This window comes from Fukomys damarensis, unplaced genomic scaffold (assembly GCF_012274545.1).
Source record: "Fukomys damarensis isolate Sample0158 unplaced genomic scaffold, DMR_v1.0_HiC HiC_scaffold_7, whole genome shotgun sequence".
Taxonomy (NCBI): domain Eukaryota; kingdom Metazoa; phylum Chordata; class Mammalia; order Rodentia; family Bathyergidae; genus Fukomys; species Fukomys damarensis.
This window is the reverse complement of record NW_022900919.1, coordinates 17,857,972-17,873,771: the sequence shown is the minus strand read 5'-3', so window position 1 is coordinate 17,873,771 and position 15,800 is coordinate 17,857,972. Positions and strand designations below refer to the sequence as shown.

Below are 15,800 nucleotides of genomic sequence, written 5' to 3'. Positions count from 1 at the left end.
AAAAAAAAAAAAAAAAAAAAAAAAAAGAAAGTCAGCCAATATCAATACGCATTCAAGAGGAGGGAGTTAAACTCCACCTCTTCGAGTGAGGAATCGCTACATAAATTCTTTGGAATGATTCTGCGAAGAAGACTTGCAAAATGTACTTTAAAAAGAAAAAAACTATAATTTGACTTTGAGAGGAAAGATACTTCTTAAAACACATATTATAAATACAGAGAAAAATTAATGCATTTGATTATATTAATTTAAATCTATATACATATGATATACAAAATTAAGAGACAATGAACTGTAGAACAAATTATAAAGGATGTATCCAATGGAAAATTTGCATACCAAATAAGCAACAAACTCTCAAAATAATAAAGAAAAGAGCAGCACACATGCACACACACACACACACACACACACACACACAGGCATGCACGCAGTTCCAAAATAAGAAAAGGATATAAATAGGCAGCTCACAGAACAGGAAACCCCAGCTGAGTTGATGTGCAACCTCAGTAGTAATCAGGGAAATGCATGTTAACGTTACAAGGAAATAACATCGAACACTCATCAGTTTGGAAAGAAAAATGTTTAATAATGCCAGATATGGGAATACAGGATAAGAAGTTCGTCCATTTAGTAATTATAGAAATCTGAATTGATATCATCACTTTGGGGAAACATTTTAGCAAAAGAATGAAGTTGAGGATGTATATAATCTAAATTAGAGAAATATCCTCTAAAGCTCTACTTCTCAAGTGTTCTGTGCATTTGAATCACCTAAAGAGTCTGTTAAAATGCAGATGTTGATTCAGTGACACCTGAGCATCTTGTTCCTACCAGACTCCCAGCAGTTGCTGGTGCTGCTGGTCCTCATACCTGCAGTATGGATGACCAGATTCTAAAGGTCGGCAAACTATGGCCTACCAGTCAAGGGTCACTCTGACTCTCGCCTATTTGTAGAAGTGAAGTTTTACTGGAACATGCTTATTTATTTACTTGATGCCTATGACTTCTTTCTGACTATATTGACAGAATTTAGTAGGTGCAACAGAGACTGTATAGTTTGCAAAGCTTAAAATATTTTCTATCTGGTCCTTTATGGGAAAAGTTGGCCAGCTACTGCTGTAGAGAAATTCTCCCACATGTGCATAAGGAGACTTGTATAATAATATTTATTGCCACTTTTTCTGAATAGTGAAAAAATAAAGACAAGAATCCGTTGGTAGGACAGGAATATAACTTGTAGAACTGTATATTCACACAATGGACTCTGTCTGAATGAGAACTACATATATTAAAAGAGGTAAATCTAAAATACATCCTTTTAAAAAGTTTAAACTTAAACTAAGTTAAACTTAAACTAAACTTAAACTGGTTCTGGATATATATGAACATATGTAGCAAAATTATTGCAAGATGCCTGGAAATGGTAATTGTTTCCTTCAGAGCAGTGGTGTCCCCTCTGGTGAGGTAGAAAGAGGGGGATCCTGGTAGGGAACTCTCATGGACTTTTGTCTGTTATAATGGACTATTTCTTCAGATGTTGAAATGAAGGTATCCATATGTTATAATTTGTTAATGCTCGGTGATGGCACAGCGTTTTGATAGTCTCTATAATTTTCTGACATTTTAAACATTTGAGAAGAGTGAAAAGAATGAAGAGAGGAGAAAAAAATAGTGAAGATAAAAGATTTCTTGAAGTGCACATAAAGGAATGAGGTAGATTAGTAATACTTGAAATTCTCTCTCCTTTGGACTTAGCAAAGCAAAGATGCTCAGCTATTGCAGATTTCCCCTTACACAGTGAATTTTGAAATGGTAAAGAGGTTCACCATGTGACTAGTATTTTCTATGGCCAGTGGAGCATGTTGACTATGAGGTCACTTCATCCACGTTAAGGCATGCAGGGAGTTTCGCTTTCTCTGGGACTAATGTTCGCTCCTTTAAATGGAGATCAGCTTACTGTATGGATAGTTTTAATGAGGCCGAGGGTGAAGTCCCCTGGCACTTCTGTCCCCTTTTAAGTGCAGTCCATGGATACTCATCAGGGACAAGCTGTGAAAGCCTTGGGGATTTCTCCAGGGGTTAACAATTGGCTTTAGTCTGAGGTCTCAGTGTTTGAGGCCCCTCTATATCACTCATGCGTAGATGCCCTGCCACTCTTCCTGTGCGCCCGATTCCACAAGCCTAATCTTACTCAGGCCTCAACCCCCTCCTTCTGAACCTCTCTACACAGCTGGATCTGGACTCAGCCCAGGCGATCTCAGCACTCATTTTCCCAGCAGTACTGAGGTGACTCTATGGGAAGAGATGCCCTGTGTTGAAGTTCGTAATCCCACTCAACACTCTTATCCCTGAAATATACAATAGGAACATCTCAGTTCCATGTGCATTCCAAAATCCTAAAGAACCTTTTGTTATATGTTCGTTATTATAAGGATACAGGAATACTCGGTGTCAAGTTATACCCCACCAAACATAACAGTTGATTAAAAAAATCTTGCTGGTTGGCACTCAGTGTCCTTTTGTCCAAGCCTTACGTGTCAGGCAATGTGAAAGGCATAGCCAGATGATGATATAAGAACCACTTTCTTTCTTTGTGGCAGCATTCTCTGTGGTCTCCAGTATATTTTCTTACTGGGAACCTGATTTTCTGAAAACAATGCCCATCTTAACACAGTTCAGTTCTTGAACTGTCTCTTCTTCTTCCTCAGGTAGATTTCTAGCACCTTCATTATAATTGTTAATTGTGATCAGAAGGAGCATTCCTTTGATATTATAGGAGAGGTAGGTGGGGCTTGCTGAATGGCATTTCTTTTTTTTTCTGAATGGCATTTCTTGGTCTTTAATATTTATGCCTATTATAAAATTTCAGATTCAAAGGCAGAGATAAACCATGGAGGTATTATAAGTAAGAATGAAGGATAATAGAGAGGATTGGGGAATATGGCAAACTGGAGGTGAACACCTCGTGTAAGTTGAGTGGTCACCACTCTGCTCCAACCAATTGTTACTGTTCAAAAATGTTGGCTCAGCTTGTCTGAATGCTTGGATTTTCAAGGAAAGCTAAGTATGGGAAAATTTTAAATGTGGAATTTTCCAAGTTTTAAATGTTGGCAACTAAGTAAAAAATTAAAAAAATTGTGCTTAGAGAGAGAGAGAGGTAGAGAAATAGAGATCCAAGGGCTGCTGCATATGGCCTATGGATTAGGCTTGCAGCTGTAGAATTTGGGGTTCACCCACTTGAGCCAGTGCCACCAGGCATTTATTGAATCTGATGGCAAAAGAAGAAAATTCAGAGGAGCAATAGCCACAGCAGGAGGCAAAACTACAAAACAAAGCAATCATAGCCATATCCCAGATGCCCTTAGGTATGCTTAATGACCACCTTTGCATATCTTTGGAGGGGCCACCGCATGTATAGGAAATGAAACAAGATATAGTTGTATGTTCAGGAGCTTTTCTTAATCATCACAAACTCTCTTCTATTTGTCTTGCTCACGTAGTGTCCTAGGAAAGGATACTGGGGAGAGAGCTCTTCTAGGTACCATGCTTGGCTTCCCACGGCATTCTCATACTCTTATTCTGTGGGGATAACTGTATTGTGAAAATGGCTTTTTTCCTTACTCATTGCTATCTCTTGTTTGTGAGGTTGTGTTTTATTCCTTCCTGACTGAACTCTCAAAAGTAATGTCAAAATGGAATCAGTATCTAAATACTTAGGGAATTCCTTCCTCAGACATTCTCAAACCATGCAAAGTGCTACTGTGAGAGTGATGGGTGTCACAGGCCAGAGTACAGAAAGTTAGGTGTTCAAGAGAAGAGCTGGACCAGGCTGTGCTGGACAAGAGGAGTGGCAGGGTGTGGCACCATTGGCTCCCAAGTTAGGAGAGCTGTTCATGAGGAAAGAAAAGTCTAGCCCTCTGTGTGGGGCTTACTGAAAGAACCAGACTAGCTTCTTTTCCCCTGGAGATTGTCCCTACCACCAGTGCCTTGACCTCCCTGCCATCACCCCATCCTGGATATTGATTTTCATCAAATAGGGTCATACTGCAGAGTAGTTCATCACAAGGACTTTATTTAGAGTTATAAGGAGCTGGATTCAGACTCACATATTGCCGTAACATACCCTGGGATTTCTTTGCATGATAGAGGCTCAATTTTCTCACTGGTCAAAGTGCAATTAATATGATCAATATTTTGTGGATTCTGAAGGATATGAATTAACTGTAAGCAGAGCTTGGCAGTGTCATTCAGTTATGTAGATCTTTGGCTGCCCAGGCAATCAGTGATATGTCTCATGGTGGAATTGTTGTAGAGGGGATTGCTTGAGGCTCCTTCTTAATTCTGTGCCTGTAGCATGTTTCAGTAACATTTCACCTCTTCTGAGCACTTGTGGAAGTGTGGAGAGGCTGTGGTGGAAAGATACTATGACTAGGGAGAGTTGCTCTTTTGCCTGAATTGCTCTATACCTCTGGTTTTCTATTAATAAGTCACCCATGACCTCAGTGCCAAGACATCTGTGTTTTTCAGCCCACTTTGGAGTATACAGTGCTTTTCTTACATCTGATGCTATGTAAGTACTAAGCATTTCTGTGACATAACAACTTTAAGGTGACAAATACATTGGAAGAAGGGTTGTTTGAAAATAGTACAGGAGAATTCCATGTGGTACTGGGTCTTTTACCAAAGCCATAACATAAATCACTCCATGGAGTTAGGTAATAAAATCATTATGTCAGAGAACAAAAGGAAGAAAGTAGGGACAAAAGCAAAGGTTTTTGAGAATCCAGGCAGAAAGTGGGGGTCACCAGAAGACACAGGAAAACTCTTCTTCCTGGCAGGTGCTAGAAAGCTAGGAGCTCTAGAAACCCAGAGTGGGAGTGCAGAATAGAAGCCTCAGTGTGCAGGAGCGAAGGTTAGAGCCTGCAGAACTGTCAGAAACACAGAGGTTTGAAATACTAGGACTCCTTCTGCATTACACCGCCTTAGGACCTGATCTTTCCTGCTACAGTAAACAGAAGACTTGCCCCTAATAATGTAGCCTGCTGTTGGCTCAATGGGATTGTCTGCAAAACCTCTCATCCAATACCACGGCTGCTCAGTGCCCTGTCTCCTCTGGTCTCTTTTCCTACAACTTCCCTCCTTTACTCTAGATGATCCTAGACTCTCTGGCTTACTTCTCAGGAAGCACATACTTGGATAATCCCTGAAGACTAGTCTCTGTTTTGAATCACAGAGGTCCTACAAGTCCCTTTGTGTTAGATGATTTTGGGGAAATGCTTTGACAGATAGAGAAAGAGGTTAGATTTGGGAGTCCAGGAGCCGTCTAGCAGAGGAGACCATCTTTGAAGGTGTATTTGGCTCTGTTTGGCCTCCTCTCCACCCATCTGCTCTTTCTCTCGTGCTCACCATGGTCCTGGTCTCTCCTGTCCTGCCCCCTGAAAACGCCTTTCCTTTCCTGCGCTGGGATTGTTCTGAGGAATTGTGGGGGCGGGGGCATTTTGGAGCTATGCCTCTCGTGCCATCAAGCTTCAGCTTTTAGAATCTTGGAAAGGTTCCACCTGGGAAAGAGTTCCAGAGAAAACAAATTTTAGATCCTGGCTCATATGGGAAAAGACTCATGTTCATGAAGGCAGCTTCAGGGACCTTGGCAGAGATTTAGATCAGCTTGGTTCTGGCTTTCAACAGATCTGACAGGGAGCCTCCCCAGGCTCTTGGATGCTTCAGGGTCTCTAAAGGAGAGTTCTCTCTCAGAAGCTAGAATCTCTTCTGTAGAAGTTGTGGGCCACATGTCTTCAGTGAAACAACAGCTTTGGTTGTCCAAAGCTTTATGCCCTAACAAAAGCAAAAACTTATTTCAAGATGCCACGCCCCATCTCCTCATCACCCTTGTGATATTACTTCTCTTTTGGAAATCAGCTGAATTCCTTCTATGGGAGATAGGAAGCCAGAAAGGGGGTCTAGAATCCACCAGGATCATCTCCCAAGTCATAAAAATCTTCCTTCCATGGCCAGGAATGGCATCCAGAGTGATAATAATGGGCACAGTTTTGGGATGTTCTGGCCCAGGAAAGGGATGAGGGAAAGTATGTTGCCCAAAGGATTAGGAAGAGTTCATGGTGATGACAAATATTAGTTTCCTGTCTCTAAGTTGTACTCATTCTATAATGCTACTGGGAGATATTCAGAGGATGATGAACCTAAATATTATGCATAAAATAAAACATGTTGCCCTGTAGGCAAAGCATTGTGGGGACAGGAGCTGGGAGGACTTGGATTTGTTTCCGGCATTGTGCATTTAAGAAGAGTATTTCCCCATGATTTTGCACTTGGGGCTCAATACTGACCATTAATTCCCCCATGTCTGCCTCTTCTGCCAGGGGTCTTTTCAAATATAGACAATCATGGGATATTAAACTTGAAGGACAATAGAGATCATCTAGTCCCATCAACTCACTATATATATGAGGAGCCTGAGGTCCAGAGTGGGGATGTGTCTTACCCAAGGTCACATGGTGAGTTATCTCCTTTGACATCTTTATGTGTAGTAAAGACCCCTCCCTTTACAAAATTTTGATTACTAAGACCCAAAGATTCACAGAATCTCCAAATGCCTTAGAGGACCAGGATATGATCAGGTGTCCAGTGTAAGAATAACACTCAAGTCCCTTAAGTTACTTCCAAAGGACGAAACTTCATAGGGCCTAGGCAAAAAGTACAGGAGAAGTCAGAGAGGGACTGTGACCTGGAGAGAGACAGTGCTGCCACAGACCCATGACCTTCCTTCCCTCCCTATTCTGGTCCCAGGGAGCCTCTGTCTGGGGTCAGTACAGAGAATCTATCTCATATTGAAACTTAGCTTTCCTCTAAATGTGAGGTCATAGACAAAGAATATTCCTTCTATCTTTACAAAGCTGACTTCAGCCCCTGGAGAGGGAGGGACCCTAACATCCAAAGCTAGTACCTTGCTTTTATCATAATATGTCCTGGGCAGGAAGAGGGGAAAGTGAATGCAAATGAATTGTTTCTGTCTCCTCATCCTATGTTCCCCAGTGCCCTGTGGCCAACAAGCCTGCACATAGCTTCATGAAGAGACAGGCTTGCTGTGTTCACTTGTCTGTGTGTGTGGTATGTGCATACATATGTGCACACTTAGACACACATATGCACATTCTTTAGAGTCATTGTTAAAGTTAGGAATCAGTTGAGCAATTTCTTTCTGGAGATTTGACTAAGAATACCCACACCTCACTGTGTGTCCAGAAAGAAACCGAGCTGTGGTGAAAACCTTGCTTGCTGCAACCCACGGCCCAGTGGCCACCAACACTACTTCTCCAGGATATTTCCATTCCCTGTAAGGTCTCAGCCACCATTTCTGAAACCTTCCATCAAACTAGTGATAGGCTGTGAAAGGGGTCAGTGAGAAAGAGCCTATAGGCTCAGAAATGTAGCACACCACCTCTTGGGATGCTCTAAACTGGTCCATGAAATGTCAGCTCTTAGAAATGCTACTCTAGGGTTCCTCGAGACAGGGAGTTCTGGGAAAACAGTCTCTCCTCCCTATCCTCTCATGACCCCAGTGTGCACACTCCTCCCTCCTAGTCATCGGGCTCCTTTTTCTAGAAAGACGAGGATAGACCAAGACCCCCTTAGCTGAGTCTGCTCCTACTCTTCCATGGCATTCTGAGGCCAAGCCCCCAAATGTTATGCTTATTTCCTTTCCTCAGTTCATTGGAGGCTGTGTCAAAACTGAGTATTTCCAGTTTCTTTGACCATGCTTGATTTTAAGTTACCCCCAAACCTGCAACCCTGATCCTTCCCCTGTGCTGGCAATTCATTTGGCTATTTCCAATATATTTATATATCTATATTTGTATTTCTAGTTTTTCCCCTTTTAAGCTCCCTCTCTGTTTCCCCGCCTAGTTTTGATCTTCTTTGGGGGTTTTGGTTTTTACTTTATTTTGCTTTTTTCTGTTTTTCTGTTTTTTTTCTTTTTGTTTTTTTATAGGTTTCAGAGAAATTATGTTGAATCCAATAAGCCTTCCTGGACATTCCAAGCCTCTTAACCATGGCATCTATGTTGAGGATGTCAATGTTTATTTCAGCAAAGGACGTCATGGCTTTTAAAAACTCCTTTTAAGCCTCCTTATTTTGATGTCACCTTGGTAGGCTGGGCCCTCTGAGAGGTTGGAAGCTCTAGGCATTTTCTCTTTGGATCCGGGGATGCTAAGTAGAAACTGCATGAGCCACCGGTGCCGCTGCACTTTCTAACACCACCAAGATGGGTGTTCCCCACCCACCACTGGCAGGGCTGCCCTTTCCCTCCAATCATCACTGTGCTCCTTTTTTGTCCAGCCTACGAGGCAGCTCCTGCCACCATCTTTAGAGCCAATAAAGAGAATTACAAACCTGTGCACCAGGAGCCATCTTTTAAACACACTAGCCATTCTCTTGCTTTGCAAAACAACCCAACCACCAGGAGAAAGCCTGATGAAGTCCAGCCGTGCTCAGAAGTGTGGGGTCTCCCTGGCTCTCCCTAGGATCCCGTGCTGTCCTCTTAGTGACCTCGTCGCCCTGCAAGCCTCAGTGGGGAAGAGTCAGAGAGCAAGCAGCTAAGCAGAGGTGGAGACGGCGTGGTAAGAGGAGGGGGAGCCAGGCCCAAGCATTGGCACCAGCGTAGGTCTCAGAGGAAAGAATGGAAACCGCTTTGTTTTTGTTTTTTTGGTGGAGAAAATTTACCTTTTTTTGGACACATTTGCCCTGCCTTCCTCTTCTCTCTGGAGTGGCTCACAGTGGTACCATGTTAGAGGTTCCAAGTCGGTTCCTTGGAAAGAGCATTTCTCCAGGCTCCGCCTTGGCCCCTAGAGCTGCAGTTCCGACAAGCTTTGGCTGCAGGAGGTCTTGCCTGTGAATTGGCCATCCTACTAGGACCTCAAGGGACCAAGGGAATCAGGGAACAAGGCCCTTCCTGCTAGTCCATGATCCTGGGATTGGCTCTCTTCTCCCACTTCCACTTATTCTTGACTCAGAACTTTTGGAACCCAATGGAATCACCATTTCAAGGTGAAGATGAACTGAAGGGGAAGAAAAGTAAAAATTGGCCTCCTCCAGCCCCTCTCATGGCACCAATGGAAGTGTCATCCTGTTCTCTGGTCAATTTGTGTGTTTACTTTGCTTGCTTTGACTCATGCCTTACTCCGTAGCCACCCTCTCCCAAAGAGGGGCTGTTTCCCCCACTTTCAACTTGACTTATGGGGGAGGGAAAGGGGGGATGCTGTCCCTTGCTTGATAGGAAAGGCACATTTGTGGCTGAACAGGCTTCTGGCTTGGTCCAGTTCCTTGCATACCCACAGAAGTTCCTGTTGTGAAAAGGCAGCCTCTGCTATCACTTGATAGTGAAGAACAAGGAGCAGCCCAAGGGCAGTTCTTGGGACAAAATTGCTGTTGTTATAGCCAGTGTATTTTGGCATGTGTTGCATAGCATTTGAGAGTAGATCCTATACTTTTAGCAGATTTCCCTGGGAATTAGAAATCCTATTTAAGGGTTTTCTTCCCTGGGTCCTATGGATGGTGCTTCTTCATGTCAGGTTCCCAGCCTGATCCTGCAGATGCCTCCATAGGATTTGAAAACAGGAAGCTTTCCAAGTTCTTGCTCAGTATCTGGGGTGGCCTCCCAGGCCTCTGAGTTTTTAGAGTATCACCTGGGGGTTCCGGTTTTCTCCAGGACCTCCAGGTATGTGTTAGCTCTGCCTAGTTCCCTATCCTGCTCCCCATCACCCCACACCAGGCCCTTCCCTATCACACCCAGCTGCCCCTTGATCTAAGGCCTCCTCCTGAGTGTGGCTTTAAGGAGTAAGCTTGAGGATGATGTTTTTTAATAATTGTAAATCATTACCTCATTTCCAGCCTCCCAGGCTCCATTCATCCCAGCATCTTTTATTCTGCCATTTTCTTCACCTTGTGCTATGACAATGGGGCGTTGTGTTTCCACAGAGACTTATAGGAGTGTTCAGTGTATAGTTTCTTAATAAACACTTTATTTTCTAATGAAATGACTGGATCAGACCTCTTATTTGGAATTTTTTCAAAGAATATTAAAGATAAAGAAATTCCAGGCTCCCCATATTTTTTCCTGCTTTATTATTATTCCTTTAAAGAAGTTTCTTAGTTCAGTTCTGTCTGCAAAGGTGTGTACAGTCCGTTCATTGGTTACTTTCATTGAGATGCCTCCAGACAGATCAGGCTCATACAGTGAAGTGCTTCCTCGTCTTATTGAGAAGGACATAAAGGCTCACAGAGCTTTAGAGGCAGAAGAAAAGTTCAAATCTGACTCATGGAGACATTACTAGGGCCACTGAGATTCACACTCTCTTGGTGCCTGGAGGACTTTTCTGTGATCTGAACAGCTAAGACTTGTGGACATCTTCTCTTTAGAGCTGATGTGCAAAGGGATCTGGGAGTTGGGATCAGGAAGCTAGTGGGGTTCTCCCTGGGATGGATGTTTTGTATCTTTTCTGTGGGTCTTGCTAGAGAAAGATGAGGCTCTGAGATTACAAGTCTACATGATAATTCAGAGAAACTTCACACACACACATGCACACACACACACACACGTACATGTTTCAGGCTGTCATAACAGGTCTTGCATGGGCTGCAAGAGTAGGGGCAAAAAGTGTAGGGGATCCTACTGAGAGTCTAAGGCTTAGAAAAGCTGATACATCTGTCCACCTTGGGCCCTGCACCCTGACACAGCCAAAAAGTTGAAATACTTCTGTAATTTACACTCTTCCTTTTAGAAGAAAGGTATAGTTCATTCAAAGATATGGAGCAGGAAGGATTGAGGAGGGATTCTGGGTGGGTTTGGTCACTCAGGAAGGAATGAGACAAGAGTGAGCTCACTGGGAGGTCCAACTGGGAACTGATTATGCTAGGTTGGTGCCTTTCAACCTACCTTCACTCTCTTTCTAGTTTGGAAATAGGTGCTTCTGCCCTCCAAAGTGGCTGGGGGTGGGACGTGCTCTCCATTTTTATGTCCTCAGTGGCTTGCAGGGAGTCAAGTTTGGAACATGGATGTCTGAAGGTTGGGACTGTCCTTGAGATAATGGTGTGGGAGTGCATAGTTCAAGGGGGAAAACTCATTTTTAATATGAGATTTTGTAAGCTTTGTTTTGTTCCAATGCATAGAGTCTGCTGATGCAAGGCAGAATCTCTAATGGGTAGAATAAATAGCCCCTGAGAAGATGGGAGGGAAAATCATTCCTAGCTCAGGAGAAGGGATCGGCATTATCTAAGTGGAGGGAGAAGTATTCCGATGTAGCACCAGCAAAAGGAAATGATGGGTGCAGGGCGTCTTTGAGAGGTTATTAGGTAAGAAAGTGAGGTCAACCAGTCCAGAAAAGATGCCAGCTTGACTACATCAGCCGGCTACATCAGCACTAGAAATATATTATGTCTAACATAAGAAACAGCTACACAAGCCAGGCACATCCTACCCTCAAGAGAGCTGAGGCCCTGAAAGATTCGGTAATGAGGTTGGGCTTTTCTAGTTGTGATTGGCAACACCAGGATGGACCCTGGGCTCTGCATGCCTATGTCGTTCTTCTGCTTTATACAGCAGTCCCTCTCTCTCCTACAGGACTGCATAGTCCTACCCCTACCCTCCAGCCCCAGACAGAAAGAGAAGTCTTTCAGGGTCTTCTGGGATAAGGCCATACTTTCTCCTGGAACCACTGAGATGCATGGTTTTAAAGACTTTCTAGGAAAGAACAACCGTGGTATTCTCTTCTAATTCATTCTAGCATTTAGTGATCCTGAATTCCTGGAGGCGTGGTTGGCCTTAGATCTAAAGTCCACCACCTGGCCTGTAGTAGGAGAGATTTTCTAACAGTGATGGCATCTTTGGCCTTGGGGGGAACCTGTTGGTTGAGACAGTCTGATCATGAGGATAATAGGTTCAGCTTCCCCAGTCTGGGCAAGTATGAGCAATCTCAGACAGGAAGGTAGTGGAAAAAGATCCTCACCTGACCTCCCACCCCTATTTAACCTTTCTTCATGACACCTCAGAGACCTCCTGGTGTGTCAGAGCTGAGCCAGGTGATTCTCACCCAAGCAAAGATGAATGGTAAGCAGGTTCAGTTTGGAAGTCAGCAAGCTGGCCTCTAGCCTCCCAATCCCTCCCCTCTCATGCGGGAGTTCTTTCTACAGCCAAGTTCTCAGCAGCCACATGCTCACCTCCACCTCCTCAGCCACGAGTATGACCAACAGCAGCACAATGTGAGCTGTGACACTTTGCCCGCTCAGCTAAGCTCCCTCAGGTCAAGGCTGGCTTAAGCAAAGGATCTAGCATCTCAGACACAATAGTGAGGCGTCCAGGGAGGGTTTGCTGCTGTAGAGAAGGCACAGGGGCAAGCTGATCAATGCAGGACAAACTCATTGTTGTGTAGCTTTCTGAGCTGAGCCAAGCAGGGATTAGGCAAAGAACTGGAGCCTTCTGCTTCAGTGTTTGCTGACTCCGGTGGGCAAGGCTACATGTGCACATTGTTGCTAGCATGATTCTGAAAGCATGAATGAAATCAGGGCAGCAGGGAGGGTGTGGGAGGGAGAGGATAGGGTGGGGTGATACTGGCTACGCCAGGGCTTCTCTGGGAAAGACCAAGGGAGAATTCCAGCATGAGAGCAGAGGGCTGAGGAGGTAGGACACCACGGCGAGCCTGACTAGATTCTGAATTGTCCAGCAAAGGCCTGTCCTGGCTCTGTCTACCCCATCCCCACCCATTTATCACTGGTCAACGTGGGCACAGACAGATCTGGTTCTTTATTTGGCCCCTAGAAATCCTACTGTCAGTACTACTTGCATCTTTCACTTTCCAGAAGAACCTCAGCCTAGGTCTGACAATATATTTTCCAAGATAAAAAAGACTCCTCCTTCAACACACTTGAACTCACAAGTAAGTTGTAGAAGAAGTGGCAGCAAAAGATAAGGTCACTTATCTGCCTTCTAGGGTGATACTGAAATTACATCAGATTTCTGAGATCCATTTGGGTAGGACGTTAGTCCCAGTTCTTCCAACTCAGTGGATGAAATGTCGGTAGAGTGACCTACCTGACTCCCTTTCACTTAGAGCTTGGCTTATCCAGAGAGGAGGTTTCTGCATGGGTGACAAGGTCAAAGACTTCTCTGAAGTTTTGACTCTACATGTGACATTTTTCTATCACAAAATGCCTGTGTGCCTGAGAAGTTTTGATCTTCCTTTCTTCTGCCCTCAGCCTCCCAATATTCTGGGTGCTCTGGGTTGAGGAACAGTGAGAATGGAGAGGATGAAGGAGATATTTGGGCTGAAGCTTTTGCTTAGCTCTTGTAAGAAAAGGAAACAAGATAGGCAGGAGGATTTTGGTGGAGCACAGATTCTGTGGGGCCATACAGGAAGCTGATGGCTCAGATTTTGTGTTGGAGGCCTCTAGTCCAGCTCTGGGTGGGTCTTATTTGTGAAGGAACTCTTTGAGGTAGAAAAGAAGGTACCAGTACTCAAAAGAGCAGCCTGAGATGTAGAGAGATAACAGCTGAGGGTTCTTGTGGCATTTTCATGCCTACAAAACAGAGGGGTGTCTGTATTTCCTTCTGGGCTTCTCAGGATCCATGTTTCTTAAGATTCTCTGTCAAAAGGAACCTCTTGAGATCTCTCTGATGTAGGTGAGCTTGACTTTGATTTGGCTAAGGGTACAGAGAGATTTATGTAGCATAGATAAGAAGAGCAGAGCTTGGCTTTTCTGAGGGCACCGGACAGCTCTCAGTTCACCTCCTGAAAGAAAAGTCAAGTCATGAGTTTAGAGAAGGAGTGGTCAGAGCTTGCTTCTTAGGTATGAAGAGAGTTTTAAGGGCAAGGAGTAAGGACTGCTGATCCTGACTTGTGGCTTCATCAAAGTTTGAGGGACAGAGCATCATGTCAGTTTGGAAAATACCACCAATTCTGACTGTGGTAAGTAATGCCAGATGCCTCAGTGGCCAACAATGACAACCAGCTCTCTTTCTTCCTTTCTGCTGCCTGCTTGTTGTTACCATGGTAGCATAAATGGAGCCTGCTTCTACCTTTGGGGACCTTACTGGAGAAAGTGGCCTATTTCCCTTCAAAAGACACATTCTGTCTTTGCCCTTGACCCCAAGTTTATTCTACAGTGACAAAGACAAGGACCTAGCCCGGTAAATGGTAAAGTAACTTTACTGCTGTTAGATATGCCCCACTGATACTTCTTTTGCAGAGTTCTGAAGTACCACCTGCTTTCTTACTCTGAAGCTCACAGTAGCTTCTTTCTGCTTGGGCCCTTGTGTTGTGTTATAATGTTCTTTACTCTGAAAAGCTTACAGTGGCTTTTGGCTAAAAATCACAAAATCCTGACCACTGGGGAAAGAGAGGGAGTGGGGCTAGGGAAAGGGGCCACATGTGCTCTTAGAGGGATGACATGGATCTTACATGCTCCACAGGCCTCAGGAAACATTTCCTTCATAGCCAGGTTCTTGAAGGTATTAGCAGCACAAGACATGGAGTGTCCTTGAGTTTGAAGCTGAAGGAATTTAGCCTGTGTGACGGGAGACTCCTGAACCTACAGCAGAAGCTCTCACAAATCTAGTCTTTCTCACAGTGGTCAGACAGGTCATCTCCAAAATCTACTCTCCTGTTGCCCACATCCAAGCAAGACCAAACTCTATGCCTTCATATCTGTGTTCCATGGGCCAACCAACATAAGTGCCTCTCATGGGGTTGTCCTACAATCTTAGGAAGAAAATTCCAAAATACAGGCTTGATGCTTACTAAGTCCACCCTATGCATTCCGTATATATCAAAGTATCAGTATTCTCTTGCCGTTTAGAGAGAATGAGATTTAGTTTCAAAGCAATTTTTGTCATGGATACTGTCTCTGAAAACGGAACCTTGCCAAGAGGACATAGTTAGAATGCAGGATGCTCCCACGTGAGGGCCACAGCTCTGCACCCAGGCCTTTTACTTTCGAGGGAGCCAGATATGGAACTGGCCAGTGAGAACTTGAGTCTGTTCTTTCCCACAGTCAGTGGGCAGAAGGGGAGGCCACACCAATACAGAGCATATTTTGAGAATGTCCTTCCTGGGAGAATTTAAATTCTGAATCCATATTTAAATGACTCACACAATCATTCCATCTTTACTGCTGTTAATTTGGCATTTCTTGCTACCATAACAAGCAGGTGGTGCACAGGGCCTCTGATGCCAAATGGGCAACCTCGAAGACCAGAATAACCCCACTGTGCCTTTTCAGGATGGTGACTTTGCCATCTTAATAATTTTATTGAGTCAATCACTTGACCAACTGTTATCCGACATGAATGGATCAGTTTTCTGGCCAAAGCTTCCATTACTGCAATATGGTTCTCTCTTAATTTGAAATCCCCAAGTTGCAGAAAATCCTTCTCTCTTACAGCAGTTATTAGACAAATGATGTGAAGATCAAATGCTCCCTTCTTTGTTGACTGCAGCACTGTTTCCCTTTGGCCTATGAGGTGCTAAGGATCCATCACATGACTTTGGAGAATGTTGCTTTGGATAGCTAACTCTTACACATTCGCAATTTGCATTAAATATGAAAGGCTCTGAGAAGCCCTGCTGTAAATAAACCTTTTTATTCTACTACTTCCTCAATCTGATTGAACATGGAACACTCTTCACTTAACACCTATTAATAGACTTGGCACACACAGTTTAAGAAATACTGGTTATTTCATGGTCAGAAGCTTTCAAAGAAGAACTAAGCAGGGTGTGCCTTAGCACTCA

At 43.9% G+C, this 15,800-nt stretch overlaps 1 protein-coding gene across 5 annotated transcripts in view; it reads left to right on the top strand.

Annotated features, from left to right (window-relative positions):
- Window positions 1-15,800, top strand: part of Ntrk3 (neurotrophic receptor tyrosine kinase 3) — a 356,741-nt gene that overhangs the window by 259,821 nt on the left and 81,120 nt on the right. Inside the window, exons 13-14 of one of the 5 annotated variants that reach the window (XM_010621035.2) lie at window positions 6,381-6,515; window positions 8,009-10,017. The exons of 3 other annotated variants lie outside the window; for them this stretch is intronic. In XM_010621035.2, the coding sequence (XP_010619337.1) occupies window positions 6,381-6,515; window positions 8,009-8,127 (254 nt within the window). In that variant the 3' untranslated portion in view covers window positions 8,128-10,017. Of the gene's footprint in view, window positions 1-6,380; window positions 6,516-8,008; window positions 10,018-15,800 lie in introns of those variants that run through there. One more of the 5 variants, XM_033761084.1, reaches the window with a different exon arrangement.